Source organism: Miniopterus schreibersii (genome assembly GCF_964146895.1).
Source record: "Miniopterus schreibersii genome assembly, chromosome: 11".
NCBI lineage: Eukaryota > Metazoa > Chordata > Mammalia > Chiroptera > Miniopteridae > Miniopterus > Miniopterus schreibersii.
In genome coordinates, this window is record NC_138111.1 from 67,618,691 (window position 1) to 67,636,197 (window position 17,507).

The 17,507-nt window shown below is 44.6% G+C and overlaps 1 protein-coding gene across 3 annotated transcripts in view; it reads right to left on the bottom strand.

The window, feature by feature from the left end:
- FAM120A (family with sequence similarity 120 member A) overlaps positions 1-17,507 on the bottom strand; it is a 95,776-nt gene that overhangs the window by 41,249 nt on the left and 37,020 nt on the right. For all 3 annotated transcript variants that reach the window (XM_081151972.1, XM_081151971.1, XM_081151970.1), the window contains exons 6-8: positions 10,349-10,446; positions 9,821-10,101; positions 372-459 (exon numbers count right to left, since the gene is read on the bottom strand). In XM_081151972.1, the coding sequence (XP_081008098.1) occupies positions 372-459; positions 9,821-10,101; positions 10,349-10,446 (467 nt within the window). The remainder of the gene's footprint in view (positions 1-371; positions 460-9,820; positions 10,102-10,348; positions 10,447-17,507) is intronic.

Consider the following 17,507-nt stretch of genomic DNA (forward strand, 5'->3'; position numbering starts at 1 on the left):
GTAGACATCCCAGGTGCTTTCTCACTTAATCCCCACAAAGACCCTACAGGAGACAAGGTTCTGGAAGGCTCTAAATGCTTCACCAGACTACGCAGCCAGCAGATAGGGTCAGATTTTCACCAGGCATCCACCCTGCCCTGTGAAAAGAGAACAGGCAGGTGGCAGAGCCCTGGGATCCCTCCTTCCCCTGTGCCACATGACTGTGATTCCTCCTCCTGCCAATGTCTGTGATCCCCTCCCCCCACCCCCCTGCCAACGTTTGTATTTCACCCCATGCTTCAAAAGAGAGAGAGTGTTTTACTTTCAGAGAATCCCAACACCACATGCTGAAAGAGCCAGAACTGAGAGAATAAAAGGTGTGGACCTACTACCTTTGTTTGGTCTCCTGGATCTCCCCGTGCTTGTGGCTCCGAGTGGCTTCCTGTCTTCTCCCAGCCAATTTTGTTCCCACCGATATGGCTGAACATAAAATGCACAAAATTACTGTTAGTGTCGACCACTTCCCACACACGCTCGTGATGACAAGGGCCTGTGCTAAAGACTCAAAGATAAACCTTGTTCTTTACTGATCTTGCCGCCCCCAACAATCCATCTCTAGAGAGAACCCTACCCAGGAGCACTTTCTGCCTTGCTTCCAACAGGTAGGTGATAACCACTCACTGTGGAAGAGAAAAATTGAGTGCCTAGCCAATGCTGACCACTCAACTTAAAGATGGTCTAGGATGTGCTAGTGCTACGAGATACAAGACACAAATGCAGCCTTCCCTTTAAGAAGCTCAGTCATCTTGGAGAAACAAGATTTTAAAAACCCCACATTTATTTGACAATTATCAGGCAGCAGAATGTTAAATGTTATCTGAATCACATGTTGCTCATAATTTACAAATAAATATAAGGTACTCACTCCATGCCAAGTGGCAATACACAGGGAGTTCCAGCCTACTCATGGGGAGGGTCGTGGGAGGGAGCTAAGACTTGGGTGACACAAAGGCCACATCAGGCGTGGAGGGGCACCTTCCAGGCCCATGAGAAGAAACAGGTTTGTAAGCTCACAAAACAAAACAGGGAGTTAACTGAATCTTATTTGGGGAATAATTTTATTTTGCAAAGTAGTAAAAAAAGGGGGAGAAGAAAAGAGGTGGGGAAGATTATGGAGTCTCTAAAATGCCAGAATAAGATATTTCAATCAGCATTTTTTTAAAAACTGTGGGTTGTGACCCACTAGGAAAACAATTTAGTAGGTTTAACCAGCATTTTTTAAACACTAACATGGGAACAGAACCGAATGCAGTGAATGTGGTATGAGTGGTATTATTTCATAAAAGTCTTTGTTCATTTGCTCACTAAAGGTCACAATGTAAGAGAAACTCTAAGGTACTGGCAAGCTTTGTGAGAATCATCACCCTAGAAGAGAACCTGGAGGGGCCTGAACTGCAGCCCTCAGCAGATGGGAGGACAATGCCAATGTGGGGACAGCCAGGGCAGCTCCAGGTGTTGCCCCCCCCCCTCACTCGGCCCTCCTCTGCAAGGCTCTAAGCCCAAAGTATCTTCTAAAACCAAAGCTGGAAACAGGAATGCCAGCGTAGAGAGCATTTCACTGACTTCCCTTTCTAATTGACCCATGTGACAGATGGAGAGATTTTAAGACCCACAAATCCTCCTATCTTCCAATTGACTTCATTTTAGTTCTATTATTTTAAAAAACAAAAAAACACCGCTGCTACTTGGCGAGATAAGAGCCTCTTCTATCTTAAACCAAAAACTGTGCCCCACACTGTGGTATCTCAGAGCCTTGTTCTAGCTCCTTGATCCCAATCATGAAATGGGACACCAGGATGGGACCACATGAAATACGGGCAGCCCAGCTGCTCAGTTACCCTGCATCCAGGCTCCTGGTCTTTAATGAGGACTCAGAGAAGCCACTGCTCTGTTCAAATTTGCTTTCATGCGTGTGATCTCAGGCTACAATTTTACAAAACTAGAGGAAGTGATGAGGAGGCGGCACAAAAATAAATGCAAATATTCCAAGAGTATAGTGGTTGGTCCTGTTTAAAATCAAAGAGAAGAGCAGCTACTATGGGGGGTGAAAGGTTCAGGAAAGGAATCTTAGTCAATTATTCACTGATCATATACCAGTCAGGACATGAATCAGTAAACTCATTATGTGATAAGCATGCCATGGCCTGTGCAATAGAGAAACAGAGAGTGGACAACCTTGTCAGGCATGCGTCAGAGTGAGTACTCCAAGAAACAAAGAGGAAAGGCTAGCGGCTCTGAAATGATCTAGAATGTGGTATAAATCAAGCTGCTCATGTACTTTTTCATAAAAAGGTCAGTGACATTTGAGAAAGTTGAAATTACTTGGACACTTACAAGTTTTATAAAATAAGAGACATAACTTCTATTACGTATAATTTTAAACATCTAAGTATAATAAAGCTACAAAAAAATGCACTAGTCACAGTGAACAACTTAGTGCCCAGAACTGAATATGCCACATAAGCAACCAGAGATGCAGGGCTGACACCCAGGAGCCCCACTGGATTCACTCCAGTGAATTCCTTCCTCAAAACAATGGCTATTCTCTGACTTCTGACAGCAAAGATGCCTTTACCTGTTTTTGAATGCCATATAAATGGAATAGTGCAACTGTACACTTTTCGTGCCCCACGGTCTGGGCTCACACAGTGCTGGTTCAGACTCATCACGGTACGCACCCCATCACTGGAGGACCCTGCAGCTGGGTCTATGGCCCTGCCCTGCAGGAGAATCCACGCTCCCTGCTTTCGGTCACTCTCATGTCAGTCTTTGAGAGGGAAGGCTGTGAGCCTCAGCAAGTCTGACGTTCACTTCTCTGATAACAATGAAGATAAGCACTCTCCACAGGTGACATCTTTTGTGGCATGTTTGTTCAAATATTCTGCACATTTTCTGTGATACTTCTCACAGAGAAGTCATATATGTTCTGATGCAAGTTCTTGGTCAGGTATAAGGATTACAAGTATCTTCCACACTCTGTTGGATTGCTGCCCCTCCCTCTCCATGGTAGACTGAAGCTTTTGTATGTCACACCTCATCTTGAAGTTCTTGGCTGCAATGTTATCTTAGTGCAACCTTCCCTGACCATCCCCCTACCCCCACTATTTTCACTGCTGTTTCCTTCGTGGCATGTATCAGTTTGTCATTATTTGTAATTATTGTCTGTTTTAAGAACTAATTATAAACTCTGTGAAGATAAGACCTTACAGCCACCAGTGAGCAGGTACCCAACTACTATATAACCACATAACCAGGGCCTAAAGATATATGACAAAGAAGACATCTCTTATGTGACATAAAGCACGACAATTAAACTTGCAGCCCCCAAATGTGATAATCCTAGTGATCGGCCCCAGGGTCGATCAGCAAGCACATTGAGCAGTGTGCAGGGGGAACCTTGGCTTGTTCCACCTAAGATATCACAGAACTTGTATTTATAAACTTTAATTTTGTTCTATATAGATTAACACAAGCTAAAAACAAAATGTCATAGTCAAGATGCTCATGTGACCTTCTAATAATCACATTATAAAATCTGAAGTTCTGCCTGAAAAGCATCTTGACACCCGTCAATATTTTAAAGTCGAGAATATTGCAGTAGAATAACTGTCACTTCACAATGTAAGAAAGCACTGTTCTGAATATGGTGATAACTGCCTTGCCTTGAAGAGCAAATAAATGAGAGATTTTAGAGTGTTTCTACATGCAATTCAATCTATACAACTGCTCACACCTCACGATCACAACAGACACCACTTACATAGACACGTTGTTTCACTGGCCATGCCCTGGGCAACCTGCTGAGACCTGGGCCCAGGTGGGTGGCCCAGGCAGGAAGCCACCATGAACTCTGTTGAATTCTCCTGTACACCCCAAGGCACAACTCTCAGCTGATAAAGTTCATGCTCAGGGACATTCAGAAACCCCTTCACAACTACAGCAACAGTGACTGGATTCAGACCCTGACCCACCATTCCAGACATTACCGCATGCCGTTACAAGGAGAAGCCCAGCCTCAGGATGGGTTTTATACAGACACACCTAAAGTAGGCACTCAAGAGAAAACATTCTCACAATTCAGGAACAGGGGCGGGGAGAGGCCAGCACCACCCCACTGGGACCTATGGGCCCTCAGAGGTGAGCTGCAAGGCCTCACCTCACCCTAGGTCACTTGGGCTTTTTTAGACAGCTAGAACACACACCAGTACAGAGGATTATTAATTTTTGCTAACACACACAAGTAACTGTAATTCAGAATAGTTTTTATGAGATGTTAGAAATCTTGCCTTGTGTTAAAAATTCAAGATACAAATGTAAAGTTGCTACTTGTCTGGCACAACAGTGTAACAATCTTAAAGAAAAAAACCTGCAGCCCAGCTGGGCGTGGCTCAGCGGTTGAGCGTCGACCTAGGATCCAGGTGATCGGGGTTCGATTCCCGGTCAGGGCACATGCCTGGGTTGCGGGCTCGATCAATGACTTTCTCATCATTGATGTTTCTATCTCTCTCTCTCCCTCTCCTTTCCTCTCTCTGAAATCAATAAAGATATATTAAAAAAAAAAAAAAGAAGAAACCTGCAGCTTATTTAGCCTGTCAGGAATTGGGTACCCAATAGGGCAGGTAAAATATAAGTCTTTGTAAACCACAGGGTTTCTCTGGAAAGGGAGCCTGAGAGGACTCAAAAATAGAAGAAAAACACCAACACCACTCAATGGAAAAATTGTGCATCAGAGGGCTATTTCCTGGGACACTAGATCAAAGGCAATGAATGAAATTCTTCAGGTATTTCACATTAATCAATAATATTGTAATAACTATGTATGGTGTTAGATGGGTACTAGAATTACCGGGGTGATCATTTCATAAATTATATAAATGTCTAATCACTATGTTGTACAAATTAAACTAATATAATGTTAGCATGTCAACTGTAATTGAAAAAAATTTTTTAATTAAAATAAAAGTGCTACTTAAAAAAATGGTGTTTCATTGCACCAGTTACTTTTTTAAATAATAGTAATAACTATCACTTAGTGTGGTTACTCATCAGCTGATTTAACTCCCAAACAACCCAGCGACCTCCCATCCATGCTGGATGCACTGGGTTCAGTGGGTTCCAGGTCACACAGCACAAGTGGCAGTGGGACTCGGCAAGACCAGCCAGGGGATGTCAACAGAACTGGACCCTGGCAACAGTGGGTCTCCACGCTGGTCAACAGTCCTTCAGGCACTGACAACGACCGTCCACAACCCACACCTGGTACCACAGGAGTCAAGTGGGGGCCTGCAACGCTTTTACCACATTGCCACCCTGACACAACACCTCAAAACCAATGTGTATGTAACTGTACAAGGAAATGGAACAACTCTATACAAACTAAGTCAACAAAGTGGAGGAAAATTAAGTCTGTTTTCTCTCCTACTAGACTTTTTAAGTATCCATTTAGAAATGTCAGCAACAACAGGAAAAAACACTGAAGTGATATTCAGTGTACATACAGTTACATTTATACACAAATGAGAAAACATGCTTACACAGTGGAGTATGAAAAAGGAAGAAACGGAAAAAGGCAAGTTGCTCTTCCTAAGAAAAGATTCCATTATTGTAAAAACCAATGTTAGTTGTCTAGCAAAAAATAACTTTTGAATATTCACCAATCTTTTGAAAACAGTTATACCTCTAGAGGTGGAAACATGGGGAATTTCCTACATTCTATTTTTTAATGTTTCAATTCTATAACTTTGTATTGAGATATTAATTAGAAAAAAAGATCAAAGAACTAAAATCTTCAGCTTAACAGCCTCAGATCAGATTCAAATTCTAAAAGCCAATGAATCTAAAAGCCAATAAAATAAACATCTCCACAAGGATTCAATTGTAACTCTTAATTCAACCAAAACAGGATTACAAAGATTTCACAAAGATCAGGAAGAAAAACAAAAACACTGACAAGAACAGAGCGAGGAGTATATGTTGATTATACTCTAGGAAAAAGAACAGGAGGAAAAAATTATTTAGTTAGAAAGCAGCATTTCTTTCTTATTTGCTTTAAAGTAATGGTCATGGGTCTGGAATAATTGCCCAGGCGCCCACCTGGTCCTCTGATAAGACACCGAACCACTGTGAAAGCAGGAGGCTAGGATTTTGCAGACATGAAGGGATACTCAGGACAGCTCCAGTGGCACCCATGCAGCTCATCTCAGTCCTGGTGGGGCACCCAGCTCGTGCCCCTGTGTACAGGGTGCCTCTCACAGCCCAAGACTCCTTGTCCAGTACAGACTGCAAGCTGTCCAGGGACAGGTGTCCACTTCAAGATGGTAACAACCCAGGACATCCATTCCAGCAGGGTGGTGGGCAAGACATCTGAGAGGCTAAAATCCTGTGTTAGGTATCATAAAAGGGAAGGGGGGGAATACAGGACAGGGCCCACCCTGCACACACACATACATGTGTATATGCACACCCACAGTGAAGATGCCACTGTCTGAAGCCGAAGACCAGCCAGAAGGCCCTTTCACACCCAGCTATTCCAAAGGGCCCCTCAGCATGCACTTCCTTTCACATAGGAGCATTCTTTGGAGTTGGGGCATGTTTCTGCTCTTGCCAGTGTGGCTGCGATGCACCCCCACACCCAACTTTGAGCTCATGTTTCAAGCTGCATTCCTTTGATTTTCTTAGTGAGCGAGAACATCCTTTCATATCTTAGTGACCATCTATGTTTCCTCTGTGAACTGCATGTTTATATTCTTTGCCATTCAAAACACTTATCTTTTTAATTTGTAAGAAGCTTTTTCTTGGTGGGGAGGGGGACAATTCTCTTTTATTCTATAACAGTCCCATCGCCCATCGGCACCATGCTTTAAGAAAGAATCATTAATTTCTGTTAGGGAAACGGTATCACTTATTTTGTGGACTCTCCCACACTCTGGTATTGTTCACCCACCCATGTGCAAATGCCAGAGGGAATCGAACAGGGAAAGGTGATGAGGGGTGATGAAGTGACAGAAAGGGACACACCCAGCTGGGTGGTGACAGACTCCCTTTACTATCGCACAAGTCAAGGTTGTAAGTACAGCAACTACAAACGTTTCTATAGTCAACCCGCAGAAGCTGTTATAAGAGGTGCTGGAGTCCGACTAAATGGCCTGGCCACTCAGACACCTGTCCATCCCAAGGACAACGACACCCAGATCAGAGAAAACTCATTTCCAAAGAAACATCAGATCTCTACAGCCGTGGGACCATTCTAAGCAAACACTGTGGATGTTCCACTTCACACTGACAATAGAGGTCAGCCTCCACCTTGCTAGGCCTCCTGCTGGTCAAGCCACCTCTCCTTTCACCCTACATCTGTCCAGCTCTGTCCCTGCTGCCACAGCTCAAATCTCAACTCCTGGGGGAGTGCTCACACCTCCCGTCCCTCTTGTCCAGTGTTTTCTTTGTACACTCACCACCTGGGCTGTTCACGTTTTGCAGACTGCATCACGCCTTGTCTGCAATGCCCGCCACCATGCTCACTGGCAGACACAAGTAAGTGCTCAAGTGTCACTTGACTGAATGGATGGAAGATTTCTTTTCCTCAAGACCACCTGAAAGCACGTTGTAGGTCCAGGGGCCTTCATTCACGTCCAAACCAAAGGTAGCCATGTCCTGACTTACTGCTCTCACCAGGTAATGAACTAGGAGAGCAGTCCTCTATCCTACCCATGGCCTGAAGTACACACACACAACTCATTCAACAGACTAGAATCCTCATCCTGCAATCAAGAACACAGCCCTTCTCTTGGCATCCTGCCACAAGCAAAGGATGTCTATGACCAGGGTTGACCTCATGTCCTACTTACTCTGCCTGGCTTATGACCCTAAAGCCTCAGGCACACGCACACACGCACCCCATTTCATCTTCCTTCCCTCCTTCACCTCCATTTTAACTCTTCTGTCTCTCATTTGTTAAAATAAATGGGGAAGCAGATTCAAGAAACTTAAGACATTGCTACGCCTCTTTCAACTCCTAGTTGTGGATGTGCTCCACCCGCTTCACATCACAAGAATGGCAAGATGTCCCTGGCAACCCCACACCAAGTCCACCTTCTAGAAGTTGCACCAGAAAATGCAATGAAAACACCAAGTTGGGGGTGTGGACAAGTGAGTGATAGAACTCAGAAGTGGGAGAGGTGACTGAAATCAAGGACAGTTCCAGGGAAGGTGATGCTGGCCAGGACCTCTGGGAACAGGGTAGAGCTGAATCTGCATCAGAGAAGGGAGGAGCAGTCTTACCCCAAGTTCAGTTCACACCCTAACTGGGCAGTCTGCCAAATTAGGCTGGCAACTCCCATTATCTCTGAATCCCTACCTGAAAGAACAAGGTTGCCACCAAACCTCCCCATGCCAGGCCTCTGCTAGCTCCCACATTCATCATCACACAGACTCTGAGGCACAGAGCACATGTGCTTCGTGCCTACCTGTGTTTCAGACTTGAAAGAATGTTTTTTATTAAGATGACCCTGGACTATACAAATGCCTTGATCTTGTTGACATGAGTCCATTTTTAAAAGAAAACTCATAGTGCCTTAGAATCCCAGAGTGGAAGGGGCACTGAGACATCTGTCAGCTGTTTTTAGACTTCTATGAGCTGAAGAATCACTGGGTGCTCATTTACATACACAGATTTCTGAGCCCCAGCCCAGAAATTCTCATTCAGTAGGGAGGTCTTTAATATAGTTCCATTACAAAAGGTTAACTTAAAAGTTTGAATGCTATATTATGACTTTTCACTTCATTTTAGGATTTTAGGATTGCACACACAGTAAGAGTTTATGAATTTTATGCTCCTCTGCTCCATACAGTGCACAATCTCTGGAAGAGAGCAAACTCCTTGGTTACTGCCACTTGAGGTCAGCAGACACTAGTGCCCATTTTACAGATGGAGAAAAAGAGGCCAAAAGAAAAATCTCCAGCATCTGGTCACACACCCAGTAAAAACTTGAAGAATGGAAACTGTTGAAAATTTGTTACAGCAGAAATCAATGTAGTATTAACTAGCCCTAGGCATCTACCTGTTAACTAGTGTTCAAACCCAGGAAAAGGAGATAAAGATATAAAGAAAAGACCTTTCTTTTCCTTTTGTCATTCTTTTAGGAATAAGGATTCTTAGACACATAAGGTGATTTAAGTGGGGGAGGACTATGCATTTAAGACTTCCTCAATCAGATTATAACTAATTATGTACTTGAAAAATTCATTTACTTAGGAGCACACTTTTAAAATACTCCTCTCTGGTAGAACTCCAGCCTGGGACTGGCAGCTTTCTAGGGTTTTGGTTGGGTGAACAGTGTTATTTCATGAATAGTCCTACGAGTTGTTAAACTCAGGAGCAAAGGAAATTCAGAGTTCCCACTGTCCCAAGAGCAAGAGACCGAAAGCCACAGGTGTCTAACTGCAAGAAAAAACAGAGAGTAAGGGTTAGCAGCACTTGACCAGACAACGTCACCATGTTTGGTGGTCACATACACCAATTTTCCTAAAACTCCACCCCAGCAGAGGAACGGGCCAAGGCCACGGACGAGCAGAGCAGACTCTCAGCCTGGGAAAATGTCTAACTGCCTCTCTCCTCCATGTCTGAGGAAGCCAGTCCCAGCACAAAGTGACCATCACCTACCTGCAACACACTGCACCTCTGAGCACAACACTAGGTGCCAAGGGCCAGCCAGCCAACCAGCCAGCCAACCAACCAGCAGGTGGCTCCCCGAAGGACAAGCTACACAAGAAACCCACCACTCACTTTGCAGCTCCTCCACTGCCTTCATCGTTGTCTGAAGATGATGACGTAGAAGAACCAGGAAAGTACGCCGAGTCCACATGATTGGGGCTGCCGCTCGGAGCTGGGTTGATTGGGGAGGACCTTTCATACAGTGGAGTATGTTTTCCTTCATGAGGAATGTTACTATAGTTGTTCTGCTCCGTCAGATTCTTTCCGCTGGTTTCCAAAGTGAGGGCCGGCTCAGCAAGGCTGTAAGGGTGTGGACCCTGACCCGGAGCACCTGGGCTGGGCCCCTGCGGAGCCTGAAACAGAGGGCAGAGAGCACAGGTCACACATGCACAAGCTGCCTACAGGACCTGGCTCCCATCAGCACTCTAGGTCTTGGCTAAGTTTGAATTCAACAAACACTGGCACCTGCTTCACATATCAATTCAAGAGCTTAAGACATTATTTTAGTCTTCATTAAGATTTGATGCATATGCAGCTGTCAAGGCCAGCTGTCCCCCCAAGGCAGGCAGACCAGCTGCAGAAGGAAAGGAAAGGCCTTACCACAGGCTTGGCTTGCAGAGAGGTCTGTGGAATGTTGAGCATCTGGGGGGGGACATACGGTGGCACTATCCCAGGCATTCCAAATGGATTTGGTCTGGCTGTTTCATCAACACAGAGAGAAAACAAGAAAACAACTGTGAGCAGAGGACACTTCCCCAGGGCATCGTGGTGGCTAGCATGGGTCCCTTCTGTCCTGTACCTCTCAGGTACCAACACACCACTGGTCCCACTTCTCAGAAACCTTTCGGAAATGTTTAACAGTAAAAAATACTTTATGATCAATTTTATATACTGGGGCCAGAATTTTAACTTTCAAGAATTTTCAGTTAACTTCTGATAGTGATGTTCCCTTGAATGCCTAGTTTGTTCACCTTTAACTGGCGAGGTGCTCTCAGCCACCCGATCTCTCTGCCCACTACTGACAAAGCTCAATCCCTGACACTGTAGCACTGGGGCAGAACAGGTCCCCTTTCATTTGTGAAGTGACAGAATTTCTCTGTTTAAACTCAAATCAGGTTCTTAGCTACTAGCAAGCTTTTAAATATAAAAAGTGAAATGTGGTCGTTGCTGCCTATACTTTGGGTTTTTCATTGTTGGCAAAACCATGATCAGGTGACACGCTTTAACACGAATTCCAGGGTCGGCAGTGCCAGGTTCTGTTCTCTCGGAACATGATTTTATAAGCCCATCTGAACGTCCGCTGGCATTTGCTCGTTACCCTCACGCTGTCACAGTGACGCACAGAACGAAGCCACACGGAGAAGCGGCTGCACACACAGGACTGGGCCCTGTGTCAGCTTTAAGATGTAAAAACAGATCAGTCAGCCTGGCCAACAGCCCAGATACCTCCACGTCCACAACGCTCGGCCGCCCTGTGGGTCTGAGAAGAGGTGGCCGGGTGAATGCAGTCGGCGACACAAGCAGAGTCAGCAGAGTGATCTGCACCCATACATTCAGTGACAAGGAATGAGCGTGGCCTGATGTCAAAACCACTTTGCTCACTTCTTCCCACCCACAAGGACTCACGAGCCTCAGAAGCCACAATCCCTTGGAAGATCCCATCTCAAAGTAAGTCACACTCAAGCTCAGAGATGCTCTAGTCCTGTGACCCGGCTCACGGGAAGAGAATGGCCAACCCACCTTCCACTTCCCACCAAACGGAGACGACTGTGGGACAGTTAGCTGGGGACAGTTACATTGGCATGTCTACATGTGGGGCTGGCTGGTAGCACATGCACGCACGCACGCGCACACACACACACACACACACACGAGATGTTCCTGATCAAACAGTAAGTCTATAAAGATTCAAACCTCCGAGTGGAAGATACAAGACCCTATAACTGTTCAAGCCCCTTCTCAGGTAATTCTGAATCATAGCCAGATTTGGAGCCAAAAAATATCATGAAATCCATTCAAGCTCTAACACTGTAATTTGAATCACTGTAAAAAGTCTAGTTTGCAATCTCTTGTAGCTGACCTGACACACCTAGTTTCTGAGTAATACCAATGAAATTGCTGAGTGTAGTGTCGGCATTCAAATAAAGATGAGCATTTTTGTTTCACTATTTTGGGCCATTATATGCTACAAACTTCCTGAAAAGCACAAACTTTCAAAAAAAACCCCCACCCAAACTATATTAAAACTTCAAAGCAACCAATTCTAAGGAAAGAACATTTTCTAAAGTCATACTGTAATCACTGACCTCAGATAAACCTTTGAAAACCCACAGAGCTAGTTACTATTCTATCAAAGCCTAGTCCAACTAGTGAACTAATATCTACATTTCTCTGAAAGCTGCAAAAATGCCTAATAATCCAGGGCCTGTCTGTGGGTACTTCGTGTCTTCTTGTATGTAAACAGTTCTCGTTCTCAAAACCCTCATGCAGTTAAGCAGAGCCACAGCCTGTCTTCCATATGACAGGGGATCTTTCTCAGAGCTGGCACCGGCCCTCGGAGGAGCAATTAGCACCACCCGTTTCTGGGTCTCCTCCTCTCACAAACACTAGAGACAGGCTTCTGGTAGAAAAGTACAGGGATGGAAGACAGAAGACAGGAGAAAAATGTTTAATATGAAAAATGTTTTCATAATTCAAAAATTATCTTTAAATATTAAAGACCTCTTTGAGAATGAAAAGCATGCAATGCAACCCTTACAGCTGTGCTTAGCTAGCTGTGCACTCTAGTAGAAAAAACACAACATTCCATATCCGTTCCCTCAAATTACTTATTATGCTTGTATGAAGCTGTCCAGCTTTTCTCTTAATTAAAATAAGATAAATTTTTTTAAAAAAAGAAGGGTGCTGACCAAGAAGAAGCTCTTCTGAGAACTAGTCAGCCATACCTCAACCTAACAAATGTTCATCTATTACTTGCGCATATTATTTGCACATATTACTTGCACATATTACTGTAGAGGTGTTACATTAAATAAAACAAACAGTAACAAAGTAATATTTTTTTAAAGATCCTATCACGCAGATGAGTGCTGATGTATGATTTTGAAGTATTACTTAAAAAATATAGCTTTGAAAATTCAAATTCAAAGATTAAATAAATCAATATATTCCCTACCAACCAACCCTAGTTTTCCATGCTTACAAAAAACAAGGCAGAATTTTCCAACTACATTAACCATGTTGAAATGGATTTATAGTTGATCGTTGAACAACACAGCCTTGAACTGTGTGAGTCCACTTATATGTAGATTTTTTTCCATAAATACAGTCAGTCCTCCGTATCCTCCCAGTTTTCACATCCCCAGATACAACCAACCTCAAATGGAAAACAGTATTTTCAATCTGCAGTTAAAAGCCCACAGATCTGGTGTTCTAGGCCATTTTATATAAGGGATTTTGTTGTGGGGGTGGGGGTCTGGAACCAATCAATCCTTTGTATATACTGAGGGATGAATATAGTTGGGTTTCGGGGGAGTCAAGTTTTATGGGAATTTTCGACAGCACAGGGGGACAGCACCCCTAACCCTGCCTTGTTCAAGGGTCAAATGTATTTACTCAACATCAATATTCTATAGAAGTTAAAGTACATGTAAAGTTATACTGCTACTGGCATTGGGGTTCTTGGGTTCCCCAAGATAGAAAGTGAGAGGAAACCACAGAGAAATTTCCAGACAGAGTTTATTAAGCTTATGCTCGAGCACAAGGGAGGCAGCACCAAGGAAAGGAAGGTCCTCGGAACTAGCTTGACAGCTGGCTCTGCTTGGCTGCTTTTATAAGCTGGGGGCAAAGTGGGCTTTTGGGAAAAGTCGGAGTTTTTGGAAAGGTAGGCTTGCGGAATTTTCCATTTCAGGGTTCGGGTGAATTCCTTTTCCATCTGCTTTGCCTGGTAACTACTTCCCACCTGTGCTGTGTGGGCAAAGAGGGGGACTGCTCACTACCGCCACTCTAGGAATGGCGAACAGCGGTCAAACCTTGATCAACTGCACATTCTGGTCAGTAGTTTAAGCAGGCAGTTAAACAGGAGATAAAATCAGCTACCTCTGCGTTTTTGAGTAGGGGGTGAAAAGGTGGTGACATTTTTGTGGTCCAGCGTTCCTTCTGGCCATCTGGTATCCTTGGGGTCCTGGGCTCCAGTCACTATGCATTTCAACATAAAAGAAAATTTCGTGGATGAATAGATTCTGAAGGCAGGCTGGATGGGGGGCACAATGGGAACTGACAGGAGACTGGTGTGACCTACGGAGTACGGTCTGACAGGCTCAGCCAGACTGAAGGCCAGGTGGTTAAGGCAGAGGCAGGGAGGCAGAGGGCGTTGGGACAAGAGGACACAGAAGGCACTCCCAGCTTTTAAAGGACTGACACTTGTTGGTTTCCAGCGAGCAGCAACTCCCAGAAGACCAGAGCTGGGAGAGCAGGTGGCTGCCTGGAGCTACAGTGCCAGCCAAGCCCCGCAGGAAGAACCCTAGGCCACTGTCCAGGAGAGAAGCCCACCTGATGGAAGTCTCAGTACAGGGCAGAGAAAAGTGAGATCATGATAAAGCAAGCAGGAATACTGAGCGGCACCTGAAAGAACTGCAAGCAAGGGGAAAATTTAGTACAGGGAAGCACATCCAGGTCAATGTAAATAAGAACTTTCTGAGAACTAGGGTGGGTTGACAATGACAAGGGCTGCTCTGGCTGCTTGACTGTGGGTACAGGAACATTCCCTGGCCAGGAGGGGGCCTGGAGCTCGGACAAGCACCTCTTGCATCTCCTGACCCTAAGTCTGGATACCACACATGTGGACCTCACAAGATACAATATCACTAAGTCCATTTGGTGCCTCAATCTTGAATAGCAAGAGTCTGGGTAGTGACAGATTCATCCCAAATTTTATCCGAATCTATTCCCTTCCAGGGTTCACTGAGTCAGAAGTTGAATTGTAAGTGTTTAACAGCAAAGGAGTGTTTGCTTCCACCGATGAGGAAAGACCCAGAAAACAGAAGAGGAAACGACTCGCACTCAGCCACCTTCCCGGCGTCACAGCCTATGATGAAACGGCAGCTCTGCTCCTGTCCACCTGTGTACTTTGGAAAAGCAAACCTAAAACCACAGCCTAATGGCCGTTACTTGGAAGTCACTGGAGAGCTCAACTGGCATTCTTTCTCTAGGGAAGACACACCTTGCAGTCTTTTAAACCAGACAGCAGCTACAAGAAGGACATATTTTCACTTCTTCCAAAATGACTAATTTTCAGGTTCAAAAACACCAACCTTTCAAAAAGCCGTAAGACCAGACAGTCTGCACCATTTCATACCACATCAACTAAAATGAACTCACTAAAAACTGAATGAAAGGACATGGGAAGAGACTGAGAGAATTCGATGATCCCCAAATCATCTGCATGGGGATCTAGGAGAAAGAATACCTTTGCTTTCCTCTGGCAGAATCCACCCTGCCAGACCCTGAGGGCTGATATCAAAAACATTTGCATTAGCTTTAAAAAGATAAAAATCGAAAAAGATGAACATGGACACATCTTTAAAAAAGCAAGTATAGAATGACATGAATATCACAGCATTTTGTTAAAAATCAAAGCACTGCTATTTATTCTACATTATGAGGTTAGAAACTACAAAAGCCTGTTTGAGGGAAGAGACAGGACTTAGAAAAGCCTAATGTAGTTCTTTAAAGAAAGAAAAATGTAAAAAAAAAAAATGTGAAGCAAAAAAATATTATTTGTTAAACCTGTTCAGTGGGTACAATACTTCTCCCAATACTATTTTTTGCACTCTTTTGTTATAATACTTTTCTAAATAAAATTAAAAAATTAAGCAAAAATCTTGGAAAGGGTGAGTTTAGTATGCAAAGCTATTAAGACTATTACATAAATTTTAGAAGAATTAAATATCAAGAACTTATTAGTAAAGTGTATCAACAGTATAATATTGAATGTCTGGTGACAAATTTTTTTTAAAAAGTGCAACAGCAAAAAAACCCTGAAAATATTCTAGAAAATGACCACAGGCCATGGTTAAGTAGCTAACAGGATATCTGCAGTGTGGACTATTAGACACGCTTTGAGAACAGGAAGGCAAACCTAAGTGACATGACGGGGAGTCTCAAAGGTATACTGCTGTGTGGGAACAGAGCAAGTTACCGTGTGGGTAGTACATGTGCCATCCTTGCATGGTGAGCCTGGCTGTGTGGCAGGTGGATGAGGTCCAGAGGGTCAGTTTGAGCTGTAGGAGCAGGTGGTCAGTTATATTCTCTCTCACCCCAGCTCATCCAAACCCTACCCCTTCCTGACACATGTGTGCAAGCCATTGCCCTCTATTCTGAGCAGGTCACACTATGGATTCTGCAAGTGTCCCACTGTGATCCCACCTGGGCGACGTCGTTTCCTGAAGAGAAAGCCTTTGCAGGCACTGCCATTCTTCACAGTCTTCAGGTTCAGGGGTGACATCTCCTGACCATAGCCCCACATTACGGCAGGGCATGTTGTTGGTCAAGAAGTTGTATTTTCAAGAAGACTGTTATTAGGACATAGAGTGCTCAGTGACAATTGATGGACAGCCTGGTAAGCACCAGACGTGCAACTCATGGGGCTACAGGAATCCACCTTTCCAGTTACCAGAAAGTGACACCCACCAGCAAAGCAAGGGCCCAAACCAGAGCCGACTGACTGGCCCTGGTCTCTGCCTCCCATTTGCCAAGGCACCTTCTTGAGCTCTGGACCTGAGAGCTGGGGTCCCATCACTGCAGTTAGGATGGCAGTCATTTCTGTTCTCTTGTACTTGGGTCATTAGTGTTTAGCATTTTCTGAATTGGCATCCTCTGGTGTGGTAGATTGTGACCAGCCTTGGGGGCCTGTCAGGATGTGGGGCACCCCTGCCAGCATGCTGGCAGTTGCAAGATCCAGAGGTCCTTTCTTTGCAGTTGCTGTGCAGTCTGTTCTTTGCCCAGTGGCAACAGCTCCTACTTCAATAGGTTCTCTGCACAATTCTTTCTCTATTTGCCATGCAGTCCTGCTGCCTAGCAGCCTCCCTTGGTCCCCACCAGAACCCCCACTTCTGTGCTCCAAGGGACCAGAAGCACTGTCCCACCCCTCAGCTTTAATCATAACAGGTTAAGCCTGTTCAACCCTCCCTCCCATGTCAAGCCCCATGGAAGGGATCACAGGTGGGTTTGGTGGACTGTTGCTGGCCATTTATCCCGCCCTCTTCCATGTCTATCAGCACAAAGGAAGCTGCAAAGCTAAAACCTAGTTTGGGAGCTGTGAGTGCCACAGAAGCCTCCTTTTCACTTCACCTCTGCTGACAACTGTTACCAGGACTCCTCTTCTGGCTGCACTACTCTGAGCTCCTGGCTTCCACCGCCTCTCTCTGCTCTGAGGCATCATCTCTGAACCTCTCTCCGGAATGTGTCCTCCGCAGAAACCCCCCTCCCCAGGAAAGCCTGCCTACTTACAGAGCTCCGATTAGTTATCAGGGCTCAAACACAATAAAGAAAATGGCACAATTAATACAGAATTCAGGGTGCTGGGAGGGGAATGTGACAGGGAGATGGGAGAGGGCTCTGGAATTAGTAATGTTCCTCTGACGTTTATTTCCTATAGAAGTACATTGTGTGTATAATAGTTTCAAAATAACTTAAGTTTTTATAATGAAAAATCCCTCAAAGAGATTTTGTGGTCCTAATAGTGAGTCTAAATCCTAAG